The sequence below is a fragment of the Vicugna pacos genome, chromosome 3, assembly GCF_048564905.1.
Source record: "Vicugna pacos chromosome 3, VicPac4, whole genome shotgun sequence".
Classification (NCBI taxonomy): domain Eukaryota; kingdom Metazoa; phylum Chordata; class Mammalia; order Artiodactyla; family Camelidae; genus Vicugna; species Vicugna pacos.
Genome location: NC_132989.1, coordinates 24158356 through 24182681, shown reverse-complemented (window position 1 = coordinate 24182681; position 24326 = coordinate 24158356). Strand labels below are relative to the sequence as shown.

Genomic DNA, 24326 nt, shown 5'->3' with positions numbered 1-24326 from the left:
GCTGAGTCTAGGGCGCATTCTTAAGCAACTCATACCATGGAACAGTCTAGGAAAGAAGAGCCTGGAATATTGCTGAATAATGCAGTTTAAAAGGTTTTCCTTAATTCCTGAGCAGCGGTTCTCAAGGCTTGGCAGGAATCAGAATCACCTGAAAGGTAGATTTTTAAACCCTAACCTCAAATGTTCTGATTTAGTAGGTGTGGGGCGGGCCATGAAATTTTGCATTTCAAACAAGTTCAGATAATGCTTGATGGACCAGGGCCCAAACTTTGAGAACCATGATCTGGAGAAAAGCCCCTTGGCCTCAGCTATGAAAAGAGATGGCTTCGCGTTTGTCTGAAGGGAGTTCAATTTGGTGATTACTTCCTTATACAGATCTTCTAGAAGCAGACTGCACTCACCACATTTCTCATTCTGCAATGTTTATTTTCCCATTTAAAAAAAAAAGGAGAGAGAGGGAAACAAAGAAGGAAAATATAGAGAAAGAAGATGGGCAACTCTCTCGTGAATAGCCAGAAGAGAGGAAGAGAAGGATCCGGCATATAGTTAGGAAGAGGAATGCAACAGCTCCCTGAAGCAACACAAATCTCTATGCACCCCAAGACTACAGCCTCAGAGAGCCAGCTCCAGGGCTTCACCATCAGCCAGTAGCTCTATGGAAACCTAGCAATCTTCAGGCCTGGGATTTCACTAGTTTGGCAGCCTGTTGGTTTGCAGACATCTTTTAACATCTTGGGTTTAGCTGCATAGAAGATGGTCTCTTTCTGCTCAGGGTTTCTACAGTGTTTTTTGATAATTCCTGGGCACCAGCAGCTAATCTGATATCATGGGCTCACGTCCTTCACCAGTAAGGCAATCTGCTCCTGCAGATGCCGCTCCCCTTCCCATGCTTTGCTCTGGCTTCGACACCTCAGCAGCTCAGCCTTATGGTCCTGGTGATGCATAGGGCAGTAGCTCTGTGGTTCGCACAGCTCCTGAAAGGCAGGGGGCAGAGTAAGGGATCCTCTTGATGCCTGAAGTCAGCCTGCTAAGTATAATGGAGCTGCTGGAGGTAGTGGCAATAAAGGAGGGACGGTTTCTTCTCAGAGGGATTTGCAGGCCCTGGGAGGTGCATGCTAAAGTTGGCTCCCCTAAGTCTGGGTTCCCCCATTGCCCCACATGCCCCGTCCTTTACCATATATTCTGGAAAGAAGTCTCTGTAGCCCCCTTTGAGGATATACAGCTCTGGGTAGTACAGTGCAGGGTACCGGTTCAGGGCTCTGTCCTCTGCTCTCAGAGAGCGGCACCTTTAGAGAAAACCCAGAGATGGGTGTGGTGGAAAGAAGCAAGGTCAGGATTCCATGAGCCATTCACTGGGGAGGGGGAGGAAGAACAGACTATTGCTAATGCTAAAAAGGAGATCCAGATCTCACTATTCTTGCAAAACAAGGTCTAAGAAGCTTTCTTCCATTGGTACCCAATTACCAATCCTTTTTACTTCACTGCTCCAAACTTTTGAATTGTAGAAACCCCTTTCTTCCACCTTGGTAACATTCAAACCACAGTGGAAAGCATTCATTCATTCAGTCTCTGTCTGAACTGATTTGGGAAGATTCCCTGGTTGTAAGTTCTATTTCTACCATTCACCCTACCCCATATAGACACTCACATTCGGGGACCCCTCTCTGAGGAGAATTCACAGTGGAACACGATGATTATTCTTTTCTGGTTATCCAAAGGGACAATGGGCTTCTTCAGAAAGAACTTATACAGTTCTTCTTGACTGTACAAGTTTATGGCTCCCTGTAGAAGAATTTTAATAAGTATTTCCTTAAGGGTCTGTGAACAGTGCCAACACTTAGAAATTACTAGAATACCATCTCGGGATATTTGGGTTAGGAAGGATAGACTATAAGTACTTTCAGAGCAGAAATCTACCTGTATCTATCCTCAGGGTCTGACATAGAGCTTGGTATGTAGTAGGTGCTCAGTAAATGCTCCTGAACTAAACCACCTGAAGTGTAGGGATCACTGTGAGGAATGTCTGTAAGTATTAAATGTTTGTAAAGTGCTACTCAGCCCTTGGATTAATGTTTTTATTTCCAGGTAGGAGCTCTTGGCTCCTATAGAAAAGAGGGAGATTGATCTAGGAGGGAGAGGGAAAGTAAACTACTCAAGGCATACAGAATTAGAACAGGAATGAGGACTGACAGCTGTGATGTGCTCCAAATGTATGTCTGTCCTGGTTCTAGCATTCACAGGACCCTTTGTCCAGAGTCTTCTAAATAAAGTGTTCTCTCCAGCCCCTCCCCTGCTAAGCCCTCAGAGTAATCTTACCTGGATGTGTCCTCCCAGGTACTCATATGGATAGCGGCAATCAATCACATAAAATTTCTCAATCAGACCCTGGAACTTCCCCAACAGTAAGGCAGCCACCTGCACAGAAACTATGGTTGAATACCCTGCCTCTTTTGAGAGACAGAAGAGCCAGTCATACATTTCCTGATTTGACTCCCTTTAGTTACCCAGGATTCCACTGTGTGCCCAGCCTCCAAAGTCCCCCTACATTTGAAACATGGCAATGGTTCAGCCCCACCCCACATAAGAGGATAAAATAGGAAATGATCTCTTTGGAGAACCAAAATAGCTGGTATTGCCAGGATACCAGGGAAACCCATATTCAGGCTACTTATTTGGAGGCAGGCATGGCTCATTCAGTCTCTCAGAAGATACCCGAGGACTTCTGCAAGGACACAAGTAGTAGCCAGAGGTCCTGATTTACAAGTAGAAATGTGAAATGGGTCCCCACCCTCCACTGAAAAGGAAGAAAGCAAGTCTTTCAGAAAGGGATATGGAAGGAAATGGTTGATATCCACAGAAGGAAACTTAAGCTGCTTGTAATTGTGTAATTCGGTTCAGCCTTTCTGGAGGGAACGTCGTCAATACATACAAAAATAAACGTAACTACACTTTCAGCAATTTCTTTCCTAACACCTTAAGTAAACAGAGAAGTACATAAAGAAAGGGCACAATAATATTCACCTCACCACTGTTTTAGGTTATGAAGATATAATAAATAACTTAAATATTCAATATAAGGGGTTTCATTAAATAAATTATACATTATCAGTATAGCAAAATATTATATAGCCATTAAAAGGGTAATATAGATATCTTTTTACAGGTATAGAAAGATGTTTACAATGTCTCACTAACTATTTGCAAAATTACATGTTAATTATGATCCTATTTTTAGACAACTTATGCCAGAATAAAATCTGGAAGTCTATAAGGAAAGTATTACTAGTGGTTATCCCTGGTGGTGAGATTATGGGTAGAGTGACCAAATAATTATTGCACAAACTGGGACACTTTCAAGAGTGAAAGAAAATACTATTAATAATTACCCTTCACTAATAGGCATATATGGAACTGTAATGTGTAAACCAAGATGTAAGGTCACCCTAATTGGGTAATTTTTACTTTTTTTCCTTTCTCCTTCCTTCCTTCTTTCTTTCATAATTACATATTATTTGTTTAATTTTTTAAAAAGGTGACCTAAAAGACAGTCCTTTAATACAGCTCTAGTTGAATAAGAAGCCTATGTGGGTGAACTCAGTGAAAGAAATACAAATAGAAGTGGAGATTTTAGGGACAGAATAGACCAGATGGTAGCTTATGTAACCAGTTACCATCTCCAGAAATCTGCTTACTGTTTCTGGGTTGATGTACTTCAGATCTTGGTGTCTCCCTGACACGGTTGGCAGTGCACATACCTAGAAATACCCAAGAGCTGAAATAACAGCAAGTTTTCTATACCCAAATTTGAGATCATGACCCATATACTGTCCTTCTTTCCAAACAACCTTTAAAACGCCAGATGCCCTCAGAAATCAATGGTCTTTATAATGTGCATATGCAGCAATTCCATTTCTATGAACTGATCCTAAGGAACTAATTAAGGATATATGCAAAGTTTTAGATTTAGCTACAAATATGTCTATCTTGGTATAGCTCATAAGGAAAAATTGTAAAAGTAAATATCCTACAAGAAGGGATTTATTAAGAAATAATAGGCAGCCAAAAAAAAAAAATTCTGGAGGAATGCACACCAAGAAAATAAAAAAAAAAAAAGCAATAATACTGATTGCTAAGATTTGGGGTAGATTTCATTTTCTATCTTTTCTGTAGTGATGGAGTATTATTTACATAATTTAAAAAGAAAGTAGAAAGCCTCATACTTTCTCCACTGCTCTGGATTTTCCCAGAATGAATAAGGACTACTTTCTCACTTGGAAAGCTTAGGGCCTAGATCTACCACTACAGCATCTTCAGGTTATCAATGAGAACACAGTGATGATGCATAATTATACCTAGTGTCCTCTGCAAGCAGAAAAGAGAAGATTCACATCCAAAATACAGGATGAAATATAGGATGTGTGTAACCAAACTCACCTTGGAGAAATCACCAATCAGAGGTCCCTGGTTAGAATCTTCCTCCAGCATCTGAGTCATATTAATGTCACAGAGAGAGGCCATTTTCTTTAAACCTAAGCCCTAAAGACAACAAGAGTCCCCCCACCCCCAATCCTCATGTTAAAGATTCAGATACCCAGGGATGGACGGAGTGGAGGGAGACTCATTAAAAATATGCATGCCCTTTGATCTAATAATTCCATTTGTTTTCCTAAGAAAATAAAGACATGCACAAAGATTTGGCTATAAGGATGGATACCCCAGCACGTTTACAAAAGAGAAAAATTACTAATAAACTAAATGTTCAATAACAAGGTCTTGATTAAACAAATCATATTCCATACATTATAGATTACTATTAAGAAATAAGTATGTCCATTGACATGAAAATGACATGATATCATTAAGTAGGTTAGACAGAATGTACTTTGTAATGCCACTTTACTAAAAGCAAAAATATATTTGCATTACAAAATGTTTGAAAGAATATACATCAAGTATTAACAGTAATTATCTATAGCCTAGGGGTTATGGGCATTTTGCAATGGCTTCTTTTTGCTTATTTGCATTTTCCATTTTTCTATTACATCATATACTGATTTTACAAAATAGCCAAATGTATCTAGATTTTTTTTTAATTGAAGTACTAGGGATTGAACCCAGGACCTTGTGCATGCTAGGCATACACTCTACCACTGAGCTATACCCTCCCTCTTAGATTTCTTTTTTTTAAAGAAGAGATAGGGGATGAGGGTTAAGTTTTTCAGAAGTTGCCTTCCACCAAACCAGTGTGCTCTATGATGTTATTTCTATCAGAATACATGGAAAGCAGCAATAAATGTCCTTACTAATCAAAGTTCCCTTGTATTCTCTCAGATCTTAAAAAAGGTTGCGAAGAGAGTACAACAAAATATCTTCCAAAATTATAATATAACATGTGTATTTATTATTAGATATTTTAGATATATGGATGCAGATGTAGAAAAGACAAAAAGGACAATGGAAAGAAGAGATAAAAGTAAAGTAATGAGGAAGAAGACCAAAAGACAACTAAAGCAATCCCCATGTCACAAAAGCAGGGAAGACAGTAATATGCAAGATTAAAGATTCTAATCTTTAAAACATTCTTACCTTCCCGAGCTCTTTCTGGCTAGAACAATACTTCATTTTCACTTTATCTAGTATTGTGTTGTCCTTGAATTTTACCACCTGCTTCAGTCTTGGACTGTTCAAACTGTCTGGCAATGAAAAGGAGCGATACAGGCAGCTTCTGTTCAGAGATGCCTGTTTGGAAATATGAAACCACAAGGTTCTTATTCTTTTAAGTGTGTCTGCAGGCCAGCATCATGAACATCTCCTGGGAGCTTGTTTAGAAATGCAGAATCCCAGATGCTAGGCTTCACCCCACACCTGCTGAATTAAAATTTGCACTCTAATAAGATGCCCAGATAAGTCCTAGGAACACTCAAGTTGGAGAAACAATGCCCCAGGGTAAGCAACCTGTCTTCTCTTCCTCATTTACATTTTTCTCCTCAGACTGCACGATGTTCCATCTCTCCTAGATGTTTTAACTCCAGCCAGATTCTCAACCTGACCATCTTACATGTACCAATTCTTGTAGGAGAAAGCAAATGCAAGCTCAGTTCTTCCCAGTTATATGGTAAAAAAAAAACCAAAAACCTAATCCCATAGTTTCTCTATGGGGTCCTAAGACCCTGACAATCAATATTTAAGAACCCCAACAAAACTGAAGATGATGAGCCAAAAAAGTTAGCCTGGGTGAAAAAGTGCTGAGACGCAAGAGTATATAGTTGTCCCTTGGTATCTGTGGGGGACTGGTTTCAGGACCCCCACGGATACCAAAATCCAGGGTGCTCAAGTTGCTTATTTAAAACCATGTGGTATTTGCATATAATCTATGCATATCCTACTACATATTTTAAATCATCTCTAGACTACTTATAATACAATGTAAATACTATATAAATAGTTTCCTGCATGGGCAAATTTAAGTTTGCTTTTTGGAACTTCCTGAAATTTTATTTTTTTAATATTTTCAATCTGTGGTTTGTTGAATCCGTGGATGCAGAAACTGTGGACATGGAGATCTTACTGCATACCATTTTTTTTGTTAGTTTCTTTGAGTGGCAGAGAAAAAATATCATTCAGTGTTCTTAAAGGGGGTTAATGAGGAAGAAAATAGCAAAATAAGAATCATGCAAGGGAAAAGAAAACACTAGAATATGGGTGTTATATACCCAGAGGCAGGGGGATATATTAAATGAAATCTGATGACAACTTTCAGCTAGTCCAAGATTTTTATCCACTGTTTCCTTCTCCATACGCCCACCTCACTACTGCCATGCATTGATTTAGGAAAGGACTAGACCATAAGAGAGCCAAATTAGAACACACATTGATGGTCAATGGTTTCTGGGAGAAGATGTCAATATTTCACTTTACAATAACTAAATCTATTACAGTGTTTGCCACATCCGTGGTCCTGTCTAAAGGAAATTCCAGTGCTCATGGTACCAGCAGAAAGTGCAGTTCACATCTGGCATAGCAACATTCCATACCTATTTTTTCCAGTGGACCCTTGCCAGTCATTACCCTATGTCTTCATAAGCCTACCCCAAGGCACTGATGACTGGACCACATTGCTGGTTGAACACCCCTATTTAATGGTCAAGAAAATGTAAACATAATCTGGGCCAATCAGGTTCTGACAGTTAAACTTAGAAAATGTCAAAATAATTAGGCAGCAGCAGAAGCCAAAGCTTTATTAAAAGAGAGAAGTCAAAAGATACAGTCAAGGCCATGAGGCCAATGATGAATGGATGGATGACCCAAAGGTACAGTGGAAGAGGAGATGTGGTGCAGGACTGAGGAGCTGGCTACCCAGCCTCCACAACAGACTTTCCTTCATATAACTTCAAGTTTGCCCTGAGAAGAAGGCAGTGGGAAGCCAGATCAGAATTTCAAATTTGCTGGCCTTAATGAAATCTTTGTCTCTTTTAACCAAAAGAGCCTCTCTAAAACACACTGTAATTATTAAGCTAAGGCCTCATTTTGAAGACTTTGGATTAATTAGTTAATAAGTGAAATGCACCCATTTTTTAGTATTATATCTAAGAAATCTTTGCCTAACACAGGGTTACAAACATTTCCTCCTGTATTTTTTTCTTCAGCTGTTATATGGTTTTAAGTTTTATATTTAGGTCCATGACCTATTTTGTGCTAATTTCTATATATGGTATGAAGTATGGATTGAGATTTTTGTTTTCATATGGATTTTCAATTGCTTCAGCACAACTTGTTGAGAAGACTATGCTTTCTTCACTTAATTGCTTTTGTACCTTGGTCAATTATCAGTTGACCATATATGCATGAGCCTATTTCTCGAATCTCTATTCTGTTGCATTCAAGCTTTAGGTTCTTGGTAGCTATTATGATGGTGATAATGAAGGTGATAAACATCTTTTTGCATTTCATATAGTCCAAGGATAAGAAATAAATGATAGCAGAAAACTACTTTAACAGACAGAAAGAGCCACTACTGTTCTGAAAGATGCTTTCCACTATTTATATACAAATAAATGGCCACTTACTGCAAAGAGTGTTAAGTGCTAGGTCATGGAGGAATGATGATGATACTTTAGCTTTGTCTAGCTAGTCAGAAGTTTCCCAGTTCCCAGCAGCTGGTGTGGGGCAATCCCAGGACCAGCTGGCTTAGATTCTATTCAACATCTATCAATTAGTAATTTTCTTTGCTTAAGGAATCACAGAACACTTTTCAAATATGGGAGTTTTAAGCACTGAGAAGGCCAGAAAGACGACAAGGAAGCTTGCTCAGCTTGAATCCACTTACAGGTTTTATAAACTGTAAACTGAGGAGGCACCACTAGTTCCTCAAGAGCTGTATGCTTTTCAAACACACATAGACCTGGCTTCTGTCTGTACCACTCTATTGCTCTTGTCAAGGTTATGAACAATCTTCATATTGTCATATCTGATAGTCACTTCTTTAGCCATGTATCTTACTATGGCCATGTATCTTACTGTGGCTTCCATTGACCTGGCTACTCCCTTGTTCTTTGGCTTCAATGGCACCTCTTAATTTCATAGTTTAGTCCTAGTGTAGGCAACCCCTATACTAAAAGAACTATGATGCTTCTACCTCTCTGTCGCTCCTTCTCAGTCTTTGTCAGGCTTCCTCACCTACGAACCTCTAGTAGATGTTGGATTCGGGGATAGGACCTGACTCATTTTTATCTGCTCACTCTTGCCACAGGTGATTTTTTTCTACCCATGAATTTAAATTTTCCCTCTATGATGATGACTCTCAAATTTCTTGACTCCAGTCAAGATCTCTGCTCTTACTTCCAGACTTCCACATTTATATACCTGGCCTGACAATTTCTGAGTACCTATTAGGTGACATGGCAATGAATAAGAGAGTGGAAGAGACAAACAACTAAATACTCTCTGTACTTTTATGTAGTGATAAGTGCTGTAAAAAAAAATTAAGAATAAAAGATAGGAAAGTTCAAAAACTGAAGCATCTTCTGTACAGCACAAGGAACTATATTCAATATCTTGAAGTAACCTATAATGAAAAAGAATATGAAAACAAATACATGCATGTATATGTATGACTGAAACATTATACTGTACACCAGAAACTGATACAACATTGTAAACTGACTATACTTCAATTTAAAAAAAAAACTTAAGCAATACTATAAACCAACTAGACCTAATAAACATCTGTGTATCCATGAACATGCCAAGCACACTCCCATCTCAAAGGCATTGTGCTTGCATTTCCTTCTGCCTTGAATAACTCATTCCTCTGGTAACTCTTTGTTTGGCTCCCTTGTCACTTCAGATGTCTGCTCAAATGTCACTCTCAGAGAGATCTTCTTTAACATCTGCAACAAACTGAAAATACCAACTCCCCCTCTACTCTACCCCAATCCAGGTTCTTATTCTCCTGACCCTACTTTTTTACCAAAGTATTTTTACCATCTAACAATTATAAATGTAATTGTTTGTTTCCTCCAGACAAGAATGAAAGCTCCATGAGAGCAGAGATTTTGTTGTATTACTATATCCCCAGCATTACTGAATGAATGAATGAGATGCAGTGTGAAGGGGTGGGATGGGGCTTTAGATTGGAGCAGGGACACTTTATGTAGTCCTCTTGTTGCAGGACAAGACTTTACATAGTTTGGTCCTGTATCAAGAGGGATGACAGATTATATAGATATCGGAGCAGATAGGTTGCAATATTTGGTGAGAAAAGGTAGTTTTCTTCTGATTGTTTGTTTTCTCTATGAAACAAAACACTTGATTTGTATCCAAAACACATTTTAAATTCATCTATTTCTCTCTGTCTCATAGCCACCACCTGAGTTCAGGCTATCACCAATTCTCCCCCAGGACTACTGCAATAGCTTCCTAATCTCACCTCCTCCCAACTCCTTTTTTCTCACCTCCTTCCAAATATTAGTCCTCTCTAATCTATTCCTCGTCCAGCAACAAGTGTGGTCTTCATAAAACAAATCGGGTCATATTATTCCCCTGCTTAAAACCCTCCAACAGCTTCCCACTACATTTAGAATAAAATTTAAACACTCATAGCCTGAAGACCCCGTATAATCCTTCACCTGCCTACCTCTTCTTTCCCACTTGAGGCAACTTTCCCCCTCACTGATCCTGGCTTCTCAGTTCCTTAAACACACCAAGATCTCTTCAATCTTGGAAACTCTGCATCTACAATATTCCTGCTTTATGGAATGCTCTTGCCTCTACTCATGTCATGTATGGTTCCTTCACAACCAGAGCTTCACCCCAATTCATCTAGGACTTTTCCAGTTTTAGCACTAAAAGTCCCATATCCTAGGAACCTCCTCATTTTCAGACAAACTGGGATAGTTCATCAGTCTGTTCTCAACTAAATATCTCTTGCTTAAAAGGCCTTCCCTAATTACCTCCATTTGAAGGTCCCCTTCTGTTAGTCTCTATATCAGTCCCCATTTTGTTTCTTTCATTACACTTGGACAATTTGCAATAGTTAAATTATTTTGTCTCTATGGCAGTCATTTGCAATTTGGCTACTAAGCATCCTATTTTAGTAAAATCTCAGATTAGATGGGAGGCAGCCCTGCCTCCTGATAAGGAAGCAAAAGGGGGGATAGATATTTCCTTTTCTATTCTTTTGTAGCGGACTTGATATTCCTGCCTGGATTTTGAAACTTAAAGAGCAACACAAAAGTACAGGGTTGGCTAAGACTTTTTTTTATGGTTGCTGCATCACAGTGGAAAATATGGTGGGTGGCAGCAAGCATCCCTCAGCAGCAGAGTCCAGCAGCAGGTCGGGTTATGTTCCATGGCAGGAGGCCAGTAATGATGGCACTGAGTGTCCAGCCAGCAGGTGGTGGCATCCTGAGCACAATGTTCCTGTAGTAGCACTTTGGCTGGGCCTTACCTTATTTTCCAGCCTTCCTGGTAATTCTCTGAGTTTCTCAATACCTTCCAGAAAATCCCTTTTCTGCTTGAGGTAACTAGAATCAGTTTCTGTTATTTGCAACCAAGAATTCTAACTAGAACACCTAAGAACTTGATAAACATGCATTTGTTTTTTGATAGCTCTGTGCCAAGAATGAAAACTGCAGGAGGGCATAAACATAGTCTGTTTTGTTCATCACTGTATCATCAGAGCCTAGCACAGTGCTTGACACTTAAGTGCCAATAAATATTTTTTTTAAAATGAGTCAGAAATCACTACGATTACAACAATCTCCTTACTGTATAAGATATCTTTTTCCATTTAGCATCAAAGAGGTAAACCAATAAGAAAAAATTCCTATACCTTTTCTAACCTAAAATCTACTACTATGCATATTCTTATACAATGGGCTGTCAAATGAAAATGACTTTATAAGTCACAATTTAAGAAAAAGAGCCCATAAAGGGACTTAATATTTATTACAAACCAACAAAGTAAATACCTAATAGCTACATACTATTCTTCTCTGTAAACAAACAAAACTTCCAGAGTATTTTCTGGGGTCAGTCTACTTCAAATCCACCGTCCTATAATGTCTATATGATACAATTCAGAATGAATGATGTTTCTGAGACTATGAAAGAACTTCAAACAGCAAAGATTCAGTTATGTTCATTGTACTGTACTCATAATTTCATAAAAGCAGATTAAACACCTTAGACAAATTTCCAACAATAAAATTGAAAACAGAAGGACTTTCTTTTTAATCAACACTAAACTCAACTTTATTAAGTTAATACCAGTTGAGATTTGACTATATTAACTACAACATTTCACAAATATGAAGACTAATGTGTATTTGTAAGAGCAACACTAAATGTTCATTTTATATAGTTCTTTTTTTTCCAGAAGCCCCAGTAACATTTTCCCCACGCTACCTATCCCTAACTGCTTGCTGTTTTTCCACAGATCTACTCTGCATTATCAGCAAGTCCTCAGAAACATTTACTTCAGGAAGGTCGCTGTCCATTCTCCCAATAACCATCCTGCTCCTTTCAGTTAGTAACTTGGTTCTGTGGTTTTCCCACAAACCAAGGAAATTAAAACAAAACAAGACTTAATACGTTTATAGCACAGTGGCTCTCAAACTTTAGTATGCAGCTAAATCACTGGGAGGAACTGTTGAAACACAGATTGCTGGGCCCTACCCTCAGTTTCTGATTCCAGTCTGGGGTGGGGCCCATAAATTTGCAAAGGTAACAAGTTCCTACCTGATACTGATATTGCTGCTCTGGGGACCATACTTTATAGAGGGTTCTAGACCAGCAGTACCCATTATAGTAACACTAGCCACACATGACTATTTGCATGAATTAAAACTCAAAAAAAAAAAAAATTCAGTCCCTCAGTTGCACTAGTCACATTTTAAGTGCTCAATAGCCACAAGCTATTATACTGGACAAATACAAAATATTTCCATCATCTCAGAAAGTTTTACTTAACAGCATTATTCTAGATAATTGATTAACCATCCTTCCTAACACTTAAGTTCATTCAAATTCTGGATTTTCAATTTTACCAACCCTACACAAAAAGCAACTATCATTTTCACACGTCACTAGTACAATTTTTACCTCCCAGGTATTTTCAGTAGAAGACACCATAATACTGCCAAAAACCTAGGCTCTGGAGTCAGGTAGATCTTGATTTAAGTTGTAGCTCTGCCATTTGCTAACTTTGCAAACTTGGGTAAGAGACCTTACCTCATGGCCTCATGTTCTCCTCTCAAAAGAGGATAATAATAAAGGAAAAAAAAAGGCAGGGGATAATACTCATCTTTCAGGACTGATATGAGAATTAAATGTGATGATGGATGTAAGCTGCTTGGCACACAGTGCTTAGTACATTCTACTCAATAAATGGGAGCTATTATTATTACCTGGCTCTCATTTTCCCTTTCCACTCTAGTCCCTGTTACTACCTAAAATACTGAAACCCATGCTACTTCTTTCCCAACACTCACACAATGTTCACTGACAACCCTCTGAGGGCTAGGCCTTCATAACCCCGAAACACTTGCATCAACCTTCTCCTGCATTCCACATTAGCTTCTCAACAAACTGGGATTTAAAAAAAAAAAAAATCTGCAACCATCCTCTATTACGCTACCACCAAGAATGCAAACTTGACATGTCCTCAAACTGACCAAAATCTCCTCTAGTTCTCAGAACTTTCTAAACCAGCTGTTTTGTTCCCCCTCAGCAACTTCCAATCACATTACTGTTCTTATTTTACTATTTATCCAGGGACATGTGGCTCCTTATCCAGGCTTTGATTCATCCTCATCTACTTCTCTGTTGCCTTCATTATCATCTAGGTTACCTTGACCACTTTTTCATCTATCATCGACAACCTGCAACCCTCACTTAACCAACTCTGGAGTTCCAAAGTCTCCAATCTTGCTTCTAGGCAAAAGTATTCTTATAGGAAGACACTATGCATGCAGGTCTATCTTATAGGACCTTATAAATATCATTTTATTAGTCTTTCAATAATTCCCTTCTGCAGTTTCCAGAAGTTGCTTATAACCTTCTCCATATTCTTCAAGGCCCTCACCTAATAATCTCCTCTGAGTCATAAGATTACTTCAACTCTCACTTGGCTCACTCTTCATAACTCCACACATTTTGGTCCTTATGCTAATTAAGTATGTACACTATGCTACACTATAATAATTAAGCACCATTAATTGTCAAGTGTTGTTCTAAATGTTTTGTGTGTAATTTACTCATTTAGTCCTCACAACAACCCCATGAAATAGTTACTAAAGCAATTTCATGAAAAGATGCATGCACCTTAACGTTCATAGCAGCAAAATTTACAATAGCCAAGACATGGAAGAAACCCAAGTGGCTACCAACAGACAATTGGTTTAAGAAGATGTGATATATATGTGCAATGGAGTATTACCCAGCCATAAAAAAGAATGAAATATTGCCATTTGCAGCAACATGGATGGACCTAGAGAATATTATGCTTAGTGAAACAAGTCAGGCAGAGAAAGACAAATGCTAGGTAATATCACTTATATGCAGAATCTAAAAAATAATACAAATGACTTATATATAAAGCAGAAACAGACTCACAGACAGAAAACAAACTCATGGTTACCAAAGGGGAGAATGATGGGGGGCAGGGAATTAGGAGTATGGGATTAACAGATACAAATCACTATACATAAAATAGGTAAGCAATAAGTATTTACTGTATAGCACAAGGCATTATACCCACTATCTTGTAATAACCTACAGTGGAATATATTCTGCAAAAAAACCCCAAAAAACGAAATGACTATGCTGTACACCTGAAGCTAACACAATACTGTAAATCACATAAATTCAATCAAAAAATTTTTTAAAAGGAGAGAGGTATTGACACATGCTAAAACATAGATGAACCTTGAAAACATTATGTTAAGTGGAAGAAACCAGTCATAAATGTTACACATTGTATGATTCCATTTATATGAAATGTCCATTCTGGTTGCCTAGGGTCGGAAGAAATGCAGAGAATGGGGGATGACTGCTAGAGGTTGTGAGATACTTTTTGAGCGATAAAAGGTTCTAAAATTGATTGTGGTACAGATTTTTGAATATATTAAAAACCATTATATTTGTATACTTTAAGTGGGTGAATTGTATAGAATGTGCATTGTATTCCAATAAAGTTGTATTTTTAAAAAAGATTCTTTAATCTTTTTTATAGATTACTAAATTGAAACATAAGGAGAGCATATGACCTACACATACAGGTAAAAGTGGCAGAGCCAACCTATGAACCCAGGCAGTCTGGCTGTAGAGTCTATACTTTTTAGATCAATATACTCTACTGACTCCTATGCTCTTGACTTTTCCACAGCAACAAATAATTTCAAAGTCATCCTTCAAAGAGATAAACATAATAGCTAAGGCTAATTAGCCCTAATTTCCTTTCAAGGAGAATATATTTAAGTATACCTTGTGAAATAAAAATATATATAAAATGAGGTCACTACAAAGCTGCAGTAATTGAACTACAGTACCATAAAGACACACACATACCAACAGAACTGAATAGGGAATCCAGAAATAAGCCCTCCTATACACAGTCAAATGAATTTTGACAATGGTGCCAGGACCATTCAATAAGGAAAAAACAATCTTTTCAACAAAATGGATCTGGGAAAACCAGATATTCACATGCATATGAATGAAACTGGACCCTTACCTAACAAGATACACAAAAAATTTAAAATGGAACAAGACCCAAATTTAAGAGCTACAATGATAAAACTCTTCAAAGGGTTTCTGTTTGGGGTGATGAAAAAGTTCTAGAGATGAATAAGTACATTTGTAACAATATGAAGGTTCTTAACGCCACTGAATAGTACACGTAACTATTAAAATGATAAATTTTAGTGTATTGTATTTTACCATCATAAAGAAATGTATAAAATGAGTAAATATATAAAACTGACACCGCTGTGTCCTAGATCTCTCCTTTCTGATCCTTGAATGATGTTATTCTTGTTTATATCTACCTCATTATTAGTCTCTTCAGAGGCTATCACTCCTTTTTCACAAGCTCTTCCTCTCTGTTTTTAAACTTGGAGTCATTAGCCTTCATTTTCTCTTCTATGCAGTGGTCCTGAAACATACATTTCCAGTCCTGATGGCTCCAACTCCTCAGTATTTCCATTTAAGTTTCCTGTTACCACCTCTAATTCAAAAGTGCAAAACAGAACCCATCTTATTCCCTTTGAATTCACCCTTCTTTTCAAATTCATTACAGTGTCACCTTTCTCCAGTTACTTGGGTTAAAGTTAAAAATAGTACCTTCCCAAACTCCTAGGCCCTTTTTTCATATCATTCTGTCATTCACAATACTTCTGACAATCTCTCATTATCTTGAGTATTGACTTACTTACTTATATTGTCTATCTTCTTGACTAGAAAAAATATAAACAGGAGCTCCATGAAAATTAGGAATTTTGTCCATATTAATCATGACTCTGTCCTCAGTTCTAGTACAGCACCTGGCATAATCAGCCTCATAATATTTATTGAATGTTGTTACAGCTTATACTAGTTTTTATTAACAATAATAAAGTACATAGACTATCATAAACTGTTCTTAATACTTTATCATATTCACAAAAATCCTCTTGAAGGATTTTTTTTTTCATTATTATGCTCTCCATTTTACAATTGAGAAACTGAGCCTTAGGGTGGTTAAATGTCTTGCTCATGGTCATAACACTAAATAAGAGAGTGAGGACTAGAAACCAAGGGTTCTAACTCAGCTATATCATATATGCCTGTAAAATGAATAAATTTAAAAAATACACCCCCACACATATTTGATTCAAAGAAGTGACATTGATTCAGAAAATCTAAATGCCTCAGAAACGATCTTTGACATATCAGTACGTTGCCAATAAGCCAAAAGCTTCAGATATTCCTCTCAGTGGTACAGGGAAGATAAAAGAAGGCAAAAGTATATATTCTAAAATACCTGAAAAGTCATACTAAGTATATTCCATATTACTATTATTCTGGAGGCATCACTTACACCAGATTACACTGGTGGTAATCTACTCAAACTACTAACAGAAACCTTCTCACCAGCAGTGATGAGTGTCCCATTGTAACCTGACATCTTCTCAGTCTGGTAACCCTTAGATATAGAGACCATGTCTTCTTGATCTCTGCAGACCTACCACACAGTACAATGGCTGCAACATATTAGATACACAATATTATTTATTCAAGAATGAAGGAATTTGAAAAATGTAAAGATACTACCAGAGAGTACTTTACCTTGGCCTCTTCTTGATCTTCCAGAGAAAACTCCATCAATTCATCTGAAATCTCCTCTGCTTGGTCTTCTCCTAGCTTTGGATTTTGATCTAATTTTGAAACTGTAGTAATGGGACTGCCCAGATGTTTCATTTCACTTTCCACCAAGTTTCCATTGTCCTATGAAGTATATTGACAATATTAAAAATTATCCAGGACCCTTCCTTACATTATATACAAATATTAACTCAAAATGAACCAACAACTTATATGTACGAGCTAAAACTATAAAACTTTTAGAAGAAAACAGGAGGAAATCTTCATGGCATTGGATTTAGCAATGATTTCTCAAATATGACACAAAAGCACAGCAACGAAAGAATGGATAAACTGGATTAAAAACCTTTGTGCATCAAAGAACACTATCAAGAAAGTGAAAAGGCAACTGACAGTATAGGAGAAAATGTTTGCAAATCATATATCTGATAAGGGATTAATACTTAGAATATATAAAGAACACCTACAACTCAACAACAGCAACAATAATAACAGAAACAAACAGGACTTGAATAGACATTTCTCCAAAGATATATAAATGACCAATTTTCACATGAAAAGATATATAACATAACTAGTTATTAGGGAAATACAAATCAAAACCACAATGATACCACTTTATACCTATTAATCCTAATGGGTACTACTATTAAAACAAACAAACAACAACAAAACCCAGAAAATTACAAGTGTTGGCAATATGGAGAAATTGGAACCCTTGTGCATTGCTGTGGGAAATGTCAAATGGTTCAGTTGCTACGGATAACAGTATGGTGGTTGTTCCAAAAATTAAACACAGAATTAACATATATGATCCCAGAACTCCATTTCTGGGTATATACCCCAAAGAATTGAAAGCAAGGATTTGAAAAGATATTTGTATATCAATGTTCATAGCAGCATTGTTCACAATAGGCAAAAGGTGGAAACAACCCAAATGTCCATCAGCAGGTGAAAGAATAAACAAACTGTGTCAGATACATACAATGGAATATTTTTCAGCCATAAAAAGGAATGAAATTTTGATGCATGCTACAATATGGTTGAACCTTGAAGACATTAGGCTAAGTGAGACAACACAGACACAAGAGAACAAATACCATATGATTCTACTTACACGAAGTACGTAAAGTACTCAAAATCACAGAGACAGAAAGTAGACTAGAGATTACCAGAGGGAGAAAGGAGGAATTATTGTTTAATGAGTAGAGCTTCTATTTTAAATGATGAAAACATTCTGAAAAGGATAGTGGTGATAGTTGCACAACACTGTGAATGTATTTAATCCCAATGGATTGTACACTTAAAAATGGTTAAAATGGTAAATGTTATGTAAATATTACTATATTTTAAAAAATCATACACACATATACAAATACTATCTGCAAGTTCTCTCTTACTCCAAGAAATCAAAAATCTGAAACATGATCAACTTTATCTACTTAGTATGAGATACGTTAAAATGGTTTTCCCATAGAGTTGACATTAGAATCCATATCTCTGGAGTATCTGAGTCCATAGTCTATTAAAAGTAAATGAGTGACTGGGTAACTTTAAACTCCAGCAGCTAAATGGACAAAGGACACAATCATTCACTAGAGGAAAAATATGTGGCTAAGAGTCACATGAAATCATTACTAATTACTTTTAACATAAAATAAAACATTTTACTCATCTAATTAGCAAATTTTTAAAAGTGATAATAAATCACTTATCCAAATGAGTCTTGGATTGCTCATGAAAATGTAAATTCTTAGAACTTTTTTTGGAAAGGAATTTGGCAATATGTATCAAATATCTTAAAAATATTTATACGTCTTAATCTAGTAATTATAATTCATAGTACTAATCCTAAGGAAAAAAACCCTCTGCAACATAGGCAAAGATTTGTGCTCAAGAACTTACAAGATAGCTTTATTTATAAAAGTAAAACATGAATACACTAAGTGTCTAACAACAGAGAAGTATTTACACATATTATGGTCCACTTATTGGAATAAAAATATCCGTTAGAAAAATAATGTTTACTAAGAGTTTTAATATTAATTTAAAAAACCAAGACATAAAGTTTTATATATATATACATATGATATGGCCTTGACTTTACACACAGTTTAAAAAATGAGGAAAAAAAGTGAAATGTTAATAGTGGTTTTTCTCTATGAGGTAGATATTTTCTTTTTTATAGTTTACTATATTTTTTTTACAATCTTCACAATGGGCACATAGTACTTTTAAAATCAGAGGAGGGGATACACTTAAAGAATAAAGCAGAAAAAATGTTAAATGCCTAAGAAATTTTTCTTCTCTTTAAATTTAAACAAACAGAGATCAGAGGACATGTCTCCTCCTCCCTTTGCCTGCTCAAAGGTTACTTCTCCAACCCCTTTCTCACTCAAGTCAGCTTAGCAAAATTCAAAGGGGCATAAATCCAGATCTGCCATCCTCTATCCCACAACACCTCAGATGACTCCTGAGGATGATGTCCAGTGACTCACCAGTAGAGAAAGAGGAGACATGTAAGGTCCCCGTGGTCTCTTTTGAAACCTCAGGTTCCTGGGCGTCCACCACTCCAAGGGCTTTGAAGTACTGTTTTCCTGCGTAAGAAAAGCTACGTTGGCTGCAAGAAGAGAAGAGTCAGCAGCCCTTATCAAAAACTTTTCATCTGATGAAGCCATGAATAACCGTCACGAAACACAGTGTATGTAATCAAGGTTGACTATATATCCTGAAAATGCAAATTATGGTTTGGATTTGTTGTATGATATTTAGATTTGCTTTGGAGGATACTAATTTTATGATCACAAGCCAAAGGAAGAGAGGGAAAAAGGAACCTGAGAGGGGTGGAAATGATGAGATTTTTAAAAAGTGATTGTAAAGGGAGATTAGAAGGACTGTATTAATTCAAGAAAAAGCTGATTAGAACAGCCACAAATATGGGTATAACTTAATCAATGTGAGCGGAAGAGCAGCAGCTATCTTTTATAGACACTGACCTGGGGGAAAGGATGGGAGGCAGGGAAAAGAAAAAGATAGCTAGAAAAGGGGATTAGTTGAAGGGATTAGTTAGAGAATTATCTTAGGTGGCTCTGGAGAGGACAGTTTCAACTTGGAACTGAAGGATGGCCTGAGGCTCAGACCAAAAAGGACAATGGCCTCCTCAGAAGAGGGGCTAAGAAGCTAGGCTGAGGGGAAAAACAGAAGAAATGAAGAAATCCAGACTTGTATTTGAAGCCATGCAAAGAATATGTGAACAAGTTATGTAAGTTATACCTATTTTTTGGGAAAAAAAAGTCCTAGATTCCTTACACTACAATCAACTGAACATGAATAATAATGATGACCTGCAGTGAAGACTTGGAGCTAAGTTTCAGTCCTAGGATCAAACCTTCAAGAGAAAAAAACAAAAAGAGGTTTTTTTTTCCCTACAGTGATGCAATTTGCTTGTCTAGCATACTGAGGCACAGACAGCTCTAGGTCTCATAATGGATACAGATGAGTGAGTTGCTTCACTCAAAGGAAGAAAACTGCTAATGAATCTAGTTTTATATTAAACACTCACATTTTCTTTATTTGCAGATGAGCTGCATACAGTAGCTTTCTTCCTGTAGCCACAGTTCAAGGTATTCGGGGTGCTGCAAAGCAGGTGTGCCTACAAGAAATAATTTTCTGAGAACATCCAGAATCCTTAAGCCACAGGTAGGTTGGAAATCCTCTGCCTCCCACCGACAAACAAACCCAAATCTAAGAAAGATGAGTTACTCACTGAGCTGCATTTTATAAGTTGTTGATGATAATTCCTGTAGATTAAAAAAACTTATCAGTTAAACCCCAAATACAGTTTGGTTATTCTTAAGTGACTTGAGGCATCCCAACTTTTCCTTTGTTCCATTCTAGGAGCCCTATCCCTAGTTGATATGTCTCTTTTAATAACAAAATGTAGGGTGTTCTCTGTGGTAAGTATGAAGACATTGAGTGAAATCCTGTATATAAGGACTTCATTTCACTTGCATAACCATATATATAGATTCACGTCAAAGGTGACAAGTTTGTCCTATATCTTATATAGACACAATTTACAATTTAGCAATTTTTCAGCATTGCTATTGGGAGCCAATATTTACTTTCTATGAATTTCTATTTTCCCTTCCCAGATTTTACCTAGTCTACATGGGTTAGGACATATTAAGCAATTAAAAAAAAAAGCAATACAAAGTAAAATCTTCACATGTATTGATAAAAATACCTCATGGAAAGCCTTCCCTAGTGCACAAAAGTGGCATCTAATTCATCTAAGCATTGAAGGATAAAGTTATACATAATTAAAACAGTCAAACGGAAAACTTGCGATAAGTTTAAGAAGTGAATTAAAATTACTCTTCATTCCTTGAATACTCTCTGACTAAATATTTTTAAGATTGTCAGCAAAGAACCTTCAATAGTAATAATAATAAACATAAAATGCTTGGTAAGCATTGGGTACACATTTTCATTTAATCCTCACAGGAGCCAGTTATGAAAAGTACTATTATTATCTCCATTATTATTATTATTTCTTTATTACAAATAAGAAACTGAGGTCCCTTGAAGCTAAAAAACTTGTCAAAGTGAGTTGGTAAAGTAGTAAGCCACTCTTACCCAGACATACTCATTCCAGTCTGCACTCTGCACTTTTAACCACTAAAATACAGTACTACTCACATGCAGATAACAGCCTATGCCTAAGTTCAGTATATCATTTTCCTGTATTTTAAAGACAATACTACTTGTGTGATGGTTAAAATGAACAGCCTTCATTTTCACAACACAATTTAGATCTGGGAAACTTAAAAACCTTTTAAGGGAACAATCTAGGCCTCCACACCCACTCACATCCAAAGTGAAACATTCTCTACAGAGTCTACAGAATATACTATCCCCATGCCCGTGCTGAAAAGGCTTTAGCATGGGGTTCATTTAGAAAAAGAACTTACATTCCAGCTAACTGTATTTCCTCAGGTACTGAAGAATCCAAGGGACCTGCAATCAGATACAGAGTTATTTTTGTCCATGCATTCTGTCTTTCCCTCTAATTTTCTTCATTACCAGTGAGTCATATTAATGTCAAAAGCTGACCTTTTGAACACAAAGGCTCTTAACAGGTGCCAATTTCATTGTATAAGGTATAAGTTCATGGCAATATAAGAATTTACGTGTGTCACTGAAAGAAAAAAATATTGAGAAGAAGTGCACTATACTAATCTACAGAGATTTTTTTTCATAAGTAGAAAGGAAAGCTTATCATTCAGGAAATCAAATTAGAACAAATATTAAAATGGTTGACTAGTAAAACACATTCCTTTTGGGCACACACCTTATAAAACACATAAGAATTAGCTGACAAAGTATTTCTTTGTGTTGGTTTCTTTGCCTCTACTGAGAGTAGACTAGGGTATAAAACTTCTCATCTTAACTACCAATTTAATTCACAATCAGTCAACAAAATATTCCTTCCTGTCTAACTTTTTCAATGCAAAGTGACCCCTATTAGGGTCAATTCTCCTCCCATTGGCTGATTCATTCTACTCAAAAATCCTCTAGGTACCCAATGCATTCAAATTTCAAGGTTCTCTATCTACTTTTATCACCTTCGGTCTCTATCCTTGTATCCTGTCCTCTCCCCTAAAAGTTATTTCCTTGAGGCCTTTGTTTTCCTTTTTCCTACCAGTTTTATCAAGGTCTGTAGAAGTGGTAAACTGAGTGGCAGACATCTCCCCGCTGCTAAGATTTGAAAGATCAAGGCAACGCTTTGGAGTTCCTCTGTTGAGACATAATAGTACATCAAGATTCCCATTAGACTGTAATATCCTTAAAAGGAAAGATCACATTATCCTCTTCATTTGAGACATCCCTCAGTGACTATCATATAATGCGAACAGTGTCCAAATAAATCTGATTGTTTCTTGGAAATATTTCAGACTAGGCTGAGAAAAATCTCCCACCTTTTCTCTACTCCAACTACCTGTACCTAATTTTCTCCTCACCAACATACTGAGAGAAGATAATATTTTTTAAATTGAGAACCAAAGTTTATTGTTCATAGAAGGTCTTGACCCCACATCTTTTGCCCTTTGCACCATGAGCACACAGATTTGATTTCTCCCGGGAGTCTCTAGTACTTCTCAGGCATTGTGATTCTCCAACTTTGTTGGCTAGCTGAGGCAGCAGTGAATGGCATGACTAGAATTTAAAGTACAATAACAATAACACTAATTGTAACACTAATAAAGTGAAAATTCATATAATGCAACAGAGTTTTCAAAGACTTTTTCCAGACATCATATCATTTGATTCTCACAAGATCCTAATAAGATAGGAAGAAATTGATATCTCTATGCTACAGAAAAGAAGCCTGAGACTCTAAAGGGTCAAAATGGTTAGTCAAGGCACACCTAAGACTTAAACCCTGATCTTTGAGCCAGAATCATTTTTAAAAACCAAAATCTGTTTAGAAGAGCTAAGGAGATAAGGTGTGAGCAGAAAAAGTGGATTTACCCAGACAAAATGCTTGAGTCTGCAGAATCACCAAAAAGTTTCTCCACTGGAGTTCTAGGGAGATCTGAACAGATGGTAAAGGAAGTATCTCTCTCCAGGAGCAGGTTTAATACCTTCCTCTGATTAGACCTAAAACTAGGTCCTGAGCCAGTGCTTCTCTTCTCTCTTGTAGATGTAAAGAATTCTGCAGACATGGTCTCCGAGTTCTCTCTAAGAAAACATAAAACCTAACTAAGAAAGGAGAACGTCATCTACACAGGTACACCACGGAGGGTCCAGCTTTCACAACCTCCTCCACCCTTTCCAGCAGCGGCCAAGCGGATCAATATTGGAGAAGGAGGCATTCCCAAACGGTGAATCACAGCTTGGCTTGAAGGTTAAATAGTACTTGCCCGAATTGGCTTGGCCTTTCCGTCGGAAACTGAACTTACCCCAAGGCAACCTCAGGACCTTAAAAATGGAATAAAAAGAGGACTTTGACTTGTTAGGGGCCACACAGCTCATGACTCCTGACAGGAAGGGGTTCAGATCTCCTAACTCACAATAATGCCCATTAGGTCCCTCTAACCTTTCGCACAGGCCCTGATTCCGCGGAGGAGGCGGCTTTGGGCTTACCTCAAGTTTGAATCTGAGACGTGCCTTCAGGAGAAAGGGAAGTAAGTGGGAATCGGATCCAAACGAAGACTCCAGCAGAATTAAAGGAAATCTAGGGAAAGGAAGCAATTTAATCATACTTCTCGACTGGATAGGCGGGGGTCCGGCTTCGCCGCTTCTCTCAGCAGACGGCCAAAGTTACATCCTCAGAGAAAGAAGATCAACAGCCAGCCGCAGGCCTTGACCATTCAAACCTTCCGCCCTCTCAATAGCCTATCCCGCTCGCCTCTCAGCTGAGTCAGCCAATCTCCGGGTGCCTGCCCAGACCCATCCCA

General features: G+C 37.4%; 1 protein-coding gene across 6 annotated transcripts; it reads right to left on the bottom strand.

Moving 5' to 3' along the window:
- Window positions 1-85: 85 nt before the first annotated feature.
- CDC25C (cell division cycle 25C) lies at window positions 86-24266 on the bottom strand. 6 transcript variants are annotated; one of them, XM_031673014.2, is made up of 16 exons: window positions 24013-24266; window positions 23829-23847; window positions 23398-23607; window positions 22568-22662; window positions 21837-21882; window positions 20630-20663; window positions 20426-20515; window positions 19362-19460; window positions 16828-16986; window positions 5587-5739; window positions 4435-4536; window positions 3693-3755; window positions 2317-2415; window positions 1649-1782; window positions 1175-1286; window positions 406-974 (listed from the first exon to the last, which is right to left on the bottom strand). In XM_031673014.2, exons 3-16 carry the CDS (start codon window positions 23589-23591, stop codon window positions 825-827), a joined length of 1530 nt encoding a protein of 509 aa, XP_031528874.2. In that variant the 5' UTR covers window positions 23592-23607; window positions 23829-23847; window positions 24013-24266; the 3' UTR covers window positions 406-824. The 6 variants fall into 6 exon arrangements, with proteins under 6 accessions (XP_072813016.1, XP_006204653.1, XP_031528874.2 ...); XM_031673013.2 differs by lacking the exon at window positions 23829-23847; XM_072956915.1 differs by lacking the exons at window positions 19362-19460; window positions 23829-23847 and having other exon boundaries at window positions 86-974.
- Window positions 24267-24326: the final 60 nt, after the last annotated feature.